Source organism: Macadamia integrifolia, chromosome 3, assembly GCF_013358625.1.
Source record: "Macadamia integrifolia cultivar HAES 741 chromosome 3, SCU_Mint_v3, whole genome shotgun sequence".
Classification (NCBI taxonomy): domain Eukaryota; kingdom Viridiplantae; phylum Streptophyta; class Magnoliopsida; order Proteales; family Proteaceae; genus Macadamia; species Macadamia integrifolia.
In genome coordinates, this window is record NC_056559.1 from 16,261,686 (window position 1) to 16,274,776 (window position 13,091).

Sequence of the window (13,091 nt, forward strand, 5' to 3'; positions counted from 1 at the left end):
GACGATTTTTTCGCTATGATATCCAGCCTTCATATTAACCACCTGAAGTTCCTCATTTTGTGGTTGGTGTTTTTGAGGCCCTTAAGCTTTGTTTGGCAGAAAGAACTGATGTTTCCCTTGACCACCTCCCTGTCAAGTACCCTTGGCTGCCTTTGATCTCTTCCAGGCTGACGGCTCATCATTGTTCCCCAATCTTAGACCACATGTGTAAGAGGCTCCAACTCTAGAAGCGCAAGCTTCTATCCTATGCAGAGCGCCTTGGGTTGATCAGATCCGTTCTTCAGTCTTCTTACATCTACTGGTCTAGCATCTTCGGGCTTCCCTCTTCCTACATCAAGAAGATTGAGCCCCTCACGTGTGCTTTTCTATGAAAAGGCTTAAACTGTGCCAGCTTCCTTCACCCGATCAGTTGGGGTTCTGTTTGCCTTCCCAAAGAGGAGGAGGCCTTGGCTTAAGAAGAATCAAGATGTTAATATCTTAGGCATCATCCAGTTTATTTGGAAGCTTGCTGCCAAGAAGAAAAGCATCGGAGTTGACTGGATCTTCTAGACTCCTTCATTAAGACTCCATTTGGAATATCCTAACATCCTCTAACACCTCCTAGGCCTGGAGAAAGATCTTGAAATTCATGCGCCTTGCCTCTGGAGTTATTAAAGCCCATATGGATGATAGTAATTCACTCATCGTTAATTGGATCACTAGCACCCCTTGGGTCTCAGATATTCTCCTCCACGATGGGTGGGTGCCACCACCCTGCACCTCTCCCTCTCTCCTGGCCATTTGGGAGGATCTTCTGTCCATAAGCAGAAGGCCTAGAGGGAGTGGTGATCTGGTTACTTGGTCCTTGCCTCCCTAAAGCTTCTTTAGTTCCAAATCCGCTTAGGTCCTCACTCATCAAAGCCCCCATGGGACCGTAGCTTCCTAGTGCAAGTAGCATTGGTTTAATAGGCATATTTCCTGCCACAACCTCAGGGTCTGTCGTGCTCTCTCTCTCTCTCAGTCTCCCAACGCAATCCTTTCTTTCCCAGAGGCAGATCCCAGTTTCTCCCAATTGTTGCCTTTGTTGGAATGCTCTGTAAGACGTGGATCATATCTTCTTCGATTTCCCCTTCTACTCTTCACTTTGCAAAGGGATCCTCGATAAATGCTGGACAAGGAGGAGAAGGATCCTTCCCTTTGATAGAGAATGGATCTTGGTGGACATATCCTTTGGTGGTGGCTCTTCTTGTGACACAGTGGGTAAGCTTGCCTTTGGTGGGGTGATCTATCATTATCTGGATGGAGCGTAATCTTAGATGGTGGACTCCCTACTCTAGGACCTCATAGAAGATTTTGTCTTCCATAGCCTTCAACATCAAATGCAAGCTCTCTTCTATCACATCTTGGTGCATTGCTTCCCTTCGGAATAGGTTGATTGTGGAAACTTGGATCTGCCCATCGCCCCTCCTAGTTGAGTATTGTGCTTCTTTGTATTTGCATATTCCTCTCTTTTATTTGGGAGTCCCTATATTTCCCTTTCTTAGGTGATGAATTTTGTATTCACCCAAAAATATATAGCATAATTTACTTGAAAAAATATCAGTGCAACTACTATTAAAATTTTCAATTTTCTAAAAGGGGAAACAAGTTGCAAGGGACTTACTTCCTTTCCAAATTCCAAAGCTCTGGAAATGCATGGCGTATCTGTTAAGGGAAAAGAGAAGTTAACTAATTTCTTAAAGCATAAAATATCAGGTCTACGAATCCAGACCGCTGTAAATTTTGAAATGTTATACGGTTAGGTGGGTCCCATCTAAGAGATCGGATAAAGTAAAAAAAAAAATGGATCATTCAAACATTTGGCTTTTAAAAAAAATATTTGTTTAGGTGGTCAAGAAAATTTAAATAGAGCCTCAAGGTTTCAAAGAGTAAAATTGAGATCAGATGGTCAAAAAACATACTGACTTTCTTTTATGTGTGACCTTTACATTGGTATCTCTTCATGTATAGGTCCTTGTACTTCAAATGTCGGGCACATGGCATGTTATTGGGGCCCCCGATCCTATGTACAGGTCCTGTAGCCCCATACTTGATGCATTCCCTCATGAAGAATATTGAAGGAAATTTTAAAAAAGAATGATGAAAGAAAGAAAAGAAGTTTACAGAAGATTTAGAGAAGAAATAACAAAAACTAAATGAAAGTTCCACAGAAATGAGAACCGTAGCATAAAATGCCAATGCAGGATTATTTTGTTTTACTCTTACACTCATGCATAACAATGAAACATTACACTTTCAAAAGTTCTGCATGAGCCTCCTTTGCTAATTCAGTATTTCAAATAATGCAAATGACAAGGCCTCATAGTGCAAAGATTAGCGAAGATTGACCACAGAGTATGAAGACAATACTCACAGACAGCGATTCAGGATCTCCACCACTAGACCCAGCAACAAAAGGGTCGACGAGATAATCAACAACCTTACACACAAAGGAAGAATGGTTAGTAAAAGCATTGAAACTGCCAAATCTGGTGGGAACTAAAATCCTCGGAAAATTGAACTCTACTGCATGTATAATCAAGCCAGTAAGAGTCTAAGAGAACAAAATTCTTTGTTTAGGAAAAATTAAGAACCAAGGAAACACTAATCATACTTTATGAGAAATAATTTATTACAAGAATATAAATAAAAAAACAAGATACCTCCTTCCCAAAATGACGCTGAAAGAACTCTCCCACACTGCAGATAAAGAAATAGTCAGCCCAAATCTCCATGGATCTAACTGGGAAGATCTCTTCCCCAGCTTCCAAAAAATAAAATAAAGCAATATATTTTGTGAGTCGACAGATATTCATAACTTTCTCTAATCATTCACTGATAAAATATATCTAAAAGCACAATAAGGAATCAAATGGAAAATCCTTGCGGTCCGGGTTCTATCTTTTGAGGAGAAATCATAAATCTAATCGGCCTACCAAGGAAGTGATCCCTCACACACACACACACATATACAAAAAATTATATGTAATGGAAAGGTAATCGTTACATGGTTGTGCTTCCTTGGTATCTACTTATCCAGCAAGCACACTCATTGGAAACTCTAATTCCAGAGCTGGAGTCCAAAGAAACAGAGTTGGTTGATTCCCCTACTCAATGCAAAATCCATGAGAGAGATACTTCTCAAAACTCCATGACAACCGTAGGAATACAAAACCTAAATCTACATACAAAACAGCACTGGTCCCTCTTTTTCTTTCCTTTTGGTCCCATCGGCACCTCTTACAAGTACTAGTTGGATCCGCCAACTATATGAATTATGGAAGCAGTTGATAAAGCTTCATTTTAGTTTAATCCAGTGCTGCTACGTTTAGTTTGGATTAAGGTAACATCATCAACAGGTGCACAGACATAATGCCTAAGTTCTAACATGTTTAAAAAAATAAACATCACAAAAGTTAGGGCTCTAAAATGTTGGCAGGTTGGATTAGCTACCTTTCATGTAAATTTTCATCAGAGACCTTGGAGATGTTACTTTTCTTTAAGGAATCACCTCGTAAAAATGGCTCCAAAATTATCTGAAGCTGAAAACATGAAGATGCAATTATAAGAAATATACTCCCAAAAAATTGTAATGCCACGATTCCTCCTCTAAGCTTAAATACTTGACAGGTGAAAGAGTGTGCAAGTTGCACTTGGGGGAATATAAAGAACCTTTGAAACTGAAACACAAGAATCATGTGGGACATTAATAAAATTGATGAACAAGATGAAAAGTCTCTCTCCCCGATCTGTCTGCTTGGAAATTTTCTCCTAAATAAAAACCCTTGGGTAGGAAAAAGCACATTTACACATAACATTCCTGTAATGTTCCAGACTGACAAAATATTAGTACATCTTCCTCATGCATGTTCCATGTGCATGGCAAACAGGGAACTGGGAAAATACTATTTCAGAACCTTTGCTTGGGGATATGCACTACTTTTTAGTGCTCTTTGGTTTGAGGTAGGTTCTCCCAAAAGCCATTACAGACTTCCTTAGGAGTTGCAGTATTTTCCCATCACCAGAAGGAGCTCTTATGGAGATTTGCGCTACTGCGGGGTTACAAAGTTCAGTGACGATTCAAACAGAACATTGATCATCTAGAATAGGGAATTTTCCAAAACATCCCAGGTTACATTTCCAGGTTATGGTCACACCCTGAAGATATAGACATTAGATTGATTCTGGAGACTACATTTTAGGAAATCCAAGTGCATCAAGCATTGAAAAGATGATGTGGATATGAGGTATTTTAATTAATTGTAAGTGAACAAATGAGTTTGAGCTTAGTTCAATTTAAGGTTTATAGCTCTCTTGATTCTTGGGTTTTAGTAGAAGAGAGTAAATTTGCAGCTTCCAGACCTAGTACAAGTGGCATAAGAGTTATATAAGAGTAGATCATGTGTCTGTTATGTGTATTCAGAGCAATTATATACAGGGTTTTATCTCAATCACGAAATTGAGCATCAATAAATAGTTTTCCCGTCAAAGTTTTGTGCTACTGCTGTGTGGTATAGAAGACCTCTTTGAAGGTTGATTTGTTCAAAACCCAGGTTGAAGCACATATCTGCCTGACTTGAATACAATACAGCACCCTATTCTACCCCGATGACCTATGATTAAGCCATTATTTATCCATCAAATATCTTAATAAACACATTTCCCACTGAAATTAACCCCTAAAAGTTTTTAACTTCAATAATCAAAAACCAAGAAACAATGGCTGTAAGGTTTCCCTCATATTTTCTATTTTCTATCTGCCCAAAATTGAATCTATGCAAGTTCTTCTAACTCCCAACTTCACAAAACTGGAAGTCCTGAACCTTAGCCTATCCATATCAAACATCATCTTCTTAAAACCCACCCAGTCTGATTTTACATGAACCTTCTCTTTAGCTTTTAAACGTTTGTGCACCTGAAACATCATCCAATTCCACCCAAACCACTAGCTATTGTAGAGGCATTTGAGTGATTTCATTCCCGGTAGATTAGTTTATTGGTTACAACTTCATTCTACATCCGCTAGCATTCAGAATGGTAAAGAGATGATCTTCTTGATGTTTTCAGGTCTGAATGGTGAGGTTTGGGATGAGATGAAAACGCGGTATTTGTGCATGGTCTCCATTGGACCAAGTTAGCCATCGCTTCAATAACTACGGCACGTTTGGGACCTCTAGGCTTGTTTTTCCCAAGATTCTAGCATATTACTCACCTGATAAACCTGGGAGCTGATGTAGACTTGCTACACTCTCTTGTGATTATGATTTGATTTTCTAAGAGAGAGATGCACAAATTGGACATGTACTATCAAGTAGAACCATTGATTCTAGTTAAATGAGACTTGGATATCTGAAGAAGAAAAATAGGAAATAAATAAGTTTTGGTTTATTAGCTACTCTCATGAATGGATTTAGAAAGTTCTGGATGGTACATTTGCCTCAAATATGTTTCAGGAAACAAACCTTTGACTGTGTAGAAAGAAAATTGGTCTTGATCAGTGAAATGGGATCTGATGGAATCTGATGTGCAAAATCAAGCAGAGAACATATCAAAGATGGAAATGCAGAAATTTTAGACATAAATGCAAGAAAGAGAACAGAACTTAAAAGGGAAAAGCGTCTTAACTCCTAACCCAATATCAGTATATACTAACCTAAAGGCCACATGCTACACATATGCAACAAATAACTTACAAGTTCTGGTCTTCCATTTCTCACAATGTACCGATTGTTCTGTGAAATTGGCTGCAACATGCCAAGAGAGTCATCAGTATAAGAAAGAACGTATAAGGATATTAACCACCCCCAAACTGCATATTTGGGCTTTCAAGTATAAGGCCTCTAAGATTTGGAAACAAAAAAAATAAAAACCAACAACAAGAAGATTCAAATTTTTAATTCATTGGTACTTTTGGTCCTAGTGAAAAGCGAATCCAAGTCAACATTTTGCAAACATTCCAAAAATGTGAAAAAAAAAAAAATCACTGAGAAAATGTCAAATTGGCAAAACTAAATATGTTGAATCAACACCGGAAAGGGGTGGGGGAACCCCATGTATGCGTTTGTCTGTGCACATATTCATATACCACACATCGAACACATGCAAATATGTGCACACACAAACGCATAGCCTTTAACTAAATTAACTTCAAACTTCCACATATTTTAATATAACCTTTTAGTTGCTCAGAACTTTAGAAGTATCTATAAATAATAAAAAAATTTCCATGATTCAAAAAAAAAAAAAAATTAATTGAGTTTCCATGAAAAATATGTAGATTCGACCTACAAATTAGAGTTGATTATTGAGTTATACATGATTTCCAGCACTGCAGTTGCAAAATATTAAACAAGGAACCATAAAGAATAGTCCATAGAGAACAAAGTTATGAGCACTCAAAACAAACTTGAGCGATACATGGTTATAATCACATTCCAAGCATGCAAAATATGATACAATGCAAATTTTCCAATTAAATGTAAGTGTGTAGCATAGCATAAATATATTCAAGTACAATTTAAGTAAACTGTTGCTCCAATTGACTTATATGGTAGCAGAAGACAAAATGTAAATCCTACCAGGACAACAAAAAAAAAAAAAAAAGGAGAAAATGTAAATAATTCAAATTAACCATGAGTGTAAGCTCAACATGTAGCAGGAACAAGACAACAGCCCATGTTATGATAAAACCCATACAAACTGTTGCTTTACTCGAAGCCCCAGATCATCAAGCAACCTTTTGACGTCAATCTCACTTTCTGTCTGCACAAAGTAGACAAATTTCCTTTATTGGACAAAATATCAAAATACTTAGAAATACAATCATAACCCAAATTGAGTAATTAAACATTTATACAAATTGATTAAACTCCCAAATGCGCCATTCCATTCACCACATTGTCCACTTCTCAAGTATTCTAGTGAAAAAAAATAATAATAAAATAAAAAATTGCCCACTTATGCAAATCCCACTCATATGACTGAGCAAAGGCATTATAAGTAACTTCAGCCCCGAAGAGACACATGACGACGCCAAAGCACTCACCATCGTGTTGGCACCTTCATCCCATATTAACCCATTCTTAGAAACACTTCTCAGTTTTCCACCAGCTCTTTCTTCAGCTTCGAATACCTTGACGTCCAAACCGTGTGATTTCAACCTGAATGCTGCAGCAAGCCCACTAGGAAAATGATGACATGATGTCAGACCCAGGATTTATAGGAAAATAAAATAATTCACAATGTGTGTGTATGTGGGTGTAAGAAATATTTGTGTATATAACCGCCGTGTTGAGGGACATCGATGACAGATGTTTTCGGAGCATATCCAAAGAACATGCTTATGTGTACATGCTAATACAATTCTAATCAAAACGATCTAAAATTAAGATAACTACTATGAGCAGAAGTTTAAATGTTAAGGGAAAAAAAAAAATGGGAAGGAAGGGAAAGGCACACTACAACAGTCACGACTCACGAGAGAGCAAGACTATTTTCGGATAAGGAACTAAGTCTAGTATATCAAACAACATACCTTACACCGGCACCAACAACGGCAACGGATTTAACAGGACCTGAAAACCACATCTCAGAATTTTTTTTATTAGTGATTATATCTGATAATAATAAAAGAAAAAATTAAAATTAAAAACAGAAACAGACCACTGCATTGGAAATATAAGGGAATGTTCAATTCAGCATAACCAACAACAGAAGAATTGGAAATTATAAGAAAAATCATATCATGTAGTAGCAGAGGTGATTTCAGTTCTTGAATTCTTTAAAAATTGAACGCTAAGTTCGCTACTTCTTCTCATTCACAGTGCTGAACCTCATTCTTTCTACCGAGATTTCACTTTAAAAACAATCATAAATAACAAAATGCTGACAAACTTTGACGGAGAATTCCTTTTCTAATTGAAATTGACAGAGATTTCCAGTTTGTGATTGCTCAATTTCAGTTTCTGGGATATGAAAAACACGCGCACGCACACAGAGATGCAGAAAAAATGACACTAAGAGAGTAAGGGAGAGAGAAATGGAGAGAGTACGTTCAATTGTCTTATCTTCTTTGATCGTCGGAGCCCTCGGGGCCATTTCTTCGAGTTCTCCTTCCGCTCGACGTCTAGATTTTCGAACTTATGACTTTAAGTTGTCTGAAATCTTTTCTTCGATGAGCTCTGTTAATACGAGGACTTCTCTCTTTTGGCTCAAGTTCAGAAAAGTCAACTTTTATTTTCTTCTTAATCTTTTGAGTTTGGATGATGATTTAAGCGTAGCCCTTTAGCTCAACCCCCCGACGGGCCCATCCCATGCCCAGTCCTAAGGCCTAACAGGGGTAACCCAAACAAGTGCCAGCCCTGATAACCATAATTGGGCCTGGCTGGGCTGGGTTGGCCTGATTGACCAAGCAGGCAAGCAGCCCCTCCTCTTTTTTTGGTAAACATTTTTTTACCGTTTCAAGGCTATGTAATGCCGGACTACCCTTGTTTTTTTATTTTTACCATATATATGATATTATATTTATTTATTTATATATATATATGTGTGTGTGTGTGTGTGTGTGGGCTAAAGAATGCTACCTCCTAATGTACCATATGCCCACATACATGGGGAAGTGGAGTCAAGGCATGAGCATCTTTTCACAGCCTAATTCCGCTTCCCCGTGTATATAGGCATAAGATACACTAAGAGGTCCATTATATATATATACTAGTAAAAATACACGTGCAACTGCACGTGGTGATAGTCTTCTAATTAAACATTTTCCTAAGATAAGATTATTGGGTCAATTCATTTGAAGTAAGTTCTGAAAAGTTTGGTGAGCTAAATTTTCAAAGTTTGTATTTTCTAAAAACAAAATTAAACCTAATTATTCAGAATACAAGAGATAAAATTCACAAACTAAATAGTGCAATTCCCATAATAGAAAGAAGATGGGAACATGAAACATAAAAAACATATATCTCGTCTTCCTCTACGGAGGTCTTGAGGATGGCATCAATTTCACAAATAATTATCTTATAGCATATAACAATAATACTAATAAACCATAATATTACAAACCATTGAGACTGATTAAGAAAAAAAATAATATATGATCAAATCAAAGCGGTATACGTGAAAACATGCTTGCTTTCCACATCATCTGGAGATTTTTCCATAATATAATGCAATAACTTCTCCACATGAGCTCTATCTTGCATATTAAATGAATTATATGAGATTAAATGAATTATACTACTTTATGAATGTGGAGTATCTAAAATTGAAAAATGCAATGCCAGTGATCCGAGAGAAAAATAAGCTGAAGTTGAGAACCTTTTGTGCTACTATAATAGAAAAAGAAATAAGAATTTAAAATATTTTGAACTATTGTTATAAGAGACAGAAAATTGAGAAATCGTGGGATATTGTAGTTGTTTTTTTGTCCTATCTGTGGTATATATAAGGAAGGATTTTATTGCATAAAAACTTGTAAAGTTGATAAAAGTTGATTGAAAGATACCGTATTAATGCAATAAATCTATCCATAATTATGTGACTATAATTTTGTGGCTATTTTTTTATCCATTTAATACGTAATAATTTTAATTAATGATTACTCCACCCCTTTCTCCTTCACGTCCAGAGAGATGAGTGAGAGAAAGATAATTATAGAGAGAAAATTCCCCTTCCTCCACGTTTAGATTTTGTAAGGGATGGAATGAGAGATTTTATGAGCCTTTTTTTTTTTNTTTTTTTTTTTTTTTTTTGGGAATATCTCTCAACATATTTACCTTTTTAATATCTCCATAATTATTTATTCTCTCCCTATTCTCCATAATTATCTGGAGAATCTCCCCCCATTGTGCTCAATGTTTTTTCCAAAAAGGATGAGAGAGAGAGAGAGAGAGAGAGAGAGAGAGAGAGAGAGAGAGAGATTTAAGGAGGAATAATAGTGCATTTGTTTGGTTTATAATTATAATAGCGCAATAAATCTCTCCATAATTCTCCATACTATAATTTTGTGGCTATTTTTTTTATCCCTTTAATATGTAATAATTATAATTAATGATTACTCCACCCCTCTCTCCTCCACGTTTAGAGAGATGAGTGAGAGGAAAAGAATTATAGAGATAATATACCCCTTCCTCCACATTTAGATTTTGTAAGGAATGGAAGGAAGATTTTAGGAGCCATATATATTTTTTTTTGGTATATCTCTCTTCATACTTACCTTTTTAATGTCTTCCTAATTATTTATTGTCTTTATGGAGAATCTCCCCCCATTGTGCTCTACGTTTTTTCGAAAGACGATGAGTGAGAGAGAGAGAGAGATTTAAGGAGGAATAATAGTGCATTTGTTTGGTTTATAATTATATGATTTTTTAATAGTTAATAATTCTAATTATATGCCTTTTTAATACTCCACTCTCCCCCTTTCTCCTCCACGTTGAGAGAGAGAGAGAGAGAGAGAGGAATATTATATGCCTTTTTTTAATCCTTTTAAACATTTAATTAATTATTACTCTCTCCTTTCTCCTACACGTTTAGAGAGAGAGAGAGAGAGAGAGAGAGAGAGAAATAGAGAATTATGGAGAGTTTATTATTATTAACTTCTTTTTTTATTGGTATATCTCTCTCCATAATTGTTCATTCCATCCCCATTCACCATAATTCTCTCTATTTCTCTCTCCACTCTCCCCCTTTCTCCTCCACATTAAGAGAGGGAGAGAGTGAGAATTATAGAGTTTATTATTATTATTTGATTTATCTTCCATTTTTAGGGGTGAGAGGATGAGTGGGTTTAGGGTTTATAATTATATGCCTTTTTAATACTTTATTCTCCCCCTTTTTCTTCCACGTTTAGAGAGAGAGAGAGAGAGAGAAAGAATTACAGAGAGTTTATTATGATATTTGTTTCATATTCAATTTTGAGGGGATTTTGGTCATTTGGAGATTTTTTCGGGTGTTTTTTGGTCATTTGGGAATTTTTTTTGGTAGATGTAAATGGTTTTTTGGTTATTTTGAAAAAGTATACCAAAGACTGGGAATACGTACTTTTATATAGTAGTATGATATATATATATATATATATATATTAAACTCACATTTCTAGATCGTGAAAGAAGCTATGTTAAATGAGCATGTGGATTCATGGAAAAATAAAATTGATAAAGCTGCTCATGTTTTAGTATCTTGACAGTGGAGGCTAAGATGACATACAGACCTCCCATGCTGTACATGTGTTACGTGAAGTGGTTGGTATCAAAGTGGAATGGTGAATGATGAAAGTCAAGAAATATGATTAAGTTAATATCTTTCAGATCACAATGCCTCTGCTTTTTCACTGCATATGCTAATTTGGTTTCGTGGAGGCTGGAAATTTGATCGTTTGGACCCAAATATTCATCATTTGATCTGAAACTTAAACATGCTTTATCTTGGCTCGAAACTTGGACATACTTTACCTTACCTATGTACCAATAAGAGTAAGGATCACTACTTCCATCAAGAACAAATGTTTTAAAACCCTTTGAAGATTTCGACCAGTAGTAGCAATTTGTTATACTTGAAATCTATCTATAACTAATCTGAAAATGGAGTTTTGCTTCTTGCTGGATGCCTTGATAATGCTTGATTCCATGGTTTTCCTATTTGAAGAGAATCATTAAAAAAAGAAAAGAAAAAAGATTTTGACTATAGTAATCACCTAGAAGCAAGGTTCGAGAACTCGTTTCGTTTTGGTGGTTTCAAAACCACCGAAATTTCGTCAAAATTGTGTATTTTTTTCCATGTGTTTAGCTAGCCATTTTGGGGGGCTAATGGCTGAAGTGGCCAAAATTAGCAAAATAAGCGAAACGAAATTATCGAGATGGCTGAAATTTCAACGAAATAGTGCATTTTTTTCCCAAAATGAGTAAAATTTTGAAACGAAATTACCGAAATGTGACCGAGATGACTGTTATATGACCGAGATTATGTACTTTTATATTTTGTATGTCATTTCGTCTCAGTTAAAAAAAAAAATGCCGAAATATCCAAGATTTCGGCGATTGCCTAGAAGAATGAAAAAGATACACTTGACAATGGAAACCACTTTCAAGAGCTTAATTTCAATCCTAAATTTTTTATATATAAATACATATATATATATATATATATATCAAAAGATCGTTGCCTGGTCGTGTGGCCCCTGCTTATGAGAGCATGCGCAAGGGCATCAATATGGATGGAATTTTTTATTTTGCGAGGGATGGGGTAGTAATTTCTCTAGTTCCTGTGTTTGGGGGCAGGCACCATGTGACTAGGCAGCCTTCTTATATATATATGGTTAAAAGAACAGTCCCTAGTCACACGGCCTCTACTCTAGCGTGGGGGCCAATGAGGGGGCGCACAGTCAATAAGACACGGGTTTTTGGGGTTTCACAGGGGTGGGGATGGAATTTCACCGCCCTCTATGTATGGGAGCAGGGGCCACGCGACCAGGGACCGTTCTTTTCCCAGATAATATATATATATATATATATATGGGCAATAGGATGCTACCTCTATGCACAGGTACACGCTAGCGCGAGGGAGCATCTTCAGCAAGGTCTTTTCTAGGCGTAGACACCCTAGTGGGTGGCATTCTTTCTCCCTATAGAATGCTGCCTTGGCTACCATGCTGGCGCAGGAAATGCCCGGGCGCAGTAGGTGCGGAAAGATCATGCTGCCCCCACCCTGTAGGGCTCTGAAGATGCTCCTGTGTGCTGGCGTGTACCTGCGCCAACAGGGCAGCATTCTCTTATATATATATATATATATATATAAATTGGATTGCAGAACAGGACATCGAACCAATCCCATTTGTAAGTTTTTTAATGGTTTACTATCTAGTGAAATAAGTTTGTACTTGATTAGTAAAAAAATTTGAGTTGGTGGTTCTGCTGAGAAATTTTTATCTTGTCGGATTGTTATTCATTCCAACGTCTTCATTGGAAGAACAAATTATGTTGATCTCTAATTTCATGTCAAACTGATACAAATGTTAACAATGAAGTCAGGCTAATTGTTTTTACAAGAGAAAAAAAAAGGGGGCGGGGGGGGGG

General features: G+C 36.6%; 1 protein-coding gene across 1 annotated transcript in view; it reads right to left on the reverse strand.

The window, feature by feature from the left end:
- The window catches only part of LOC122074197 (protoporphyrinogen oxidase, mitochondrial), a 16,465-nt gene extending 8,249 nt beyond the window's left edge, over window positions 1–8,216 (reverse strand). The window contains exons 1-10 of the mRNA XM_042639053.1: window positions 8,070–8,216; window positions 7,553–7,592; window positions 7,064–7,199; window positions 6,715–6,780; window positions 5,712–5,762; window positions 5,481–5,537; window positions 3,472–3,560; window positions 2,682–2,718; window positions 2,393–2,458; window positions 1,643–1,683 (exon numbers count right to left, since the gene is read on the reverse strand). Coding sequence (XP_042494987.1) covers window positions 1,643–1,683; window positions 2,393–2,458; window positions 2,682–2,718; window positions 3,472–3,560; window positions 5,481–5,537; window positions 5,712–5,762; window positions 6,715–6,780; window positions 7,064–7,199; window positions 7,553–7,592; window positions 8,070–8,115 — 629 coding nt within the window. The 5' untranslated portion in view covers window positions 8,116–8,216. The remainder of the gene's footprint in view (window positions 1–1,642; window positions 1,684–2,392; window positions 2,459–2,681; window positions 2,719–3,471; window positions 3,561–5,480; window positions 5,538–5,711; window positions 5,763–6,714; window positions 6,781–7,063; window positions 7,200–7,552; window positions 7,593–8,069) is intronic.
- Between the last annotated feature and the right edge of the window lie 4,875 nt (window positions 8,217–13,091).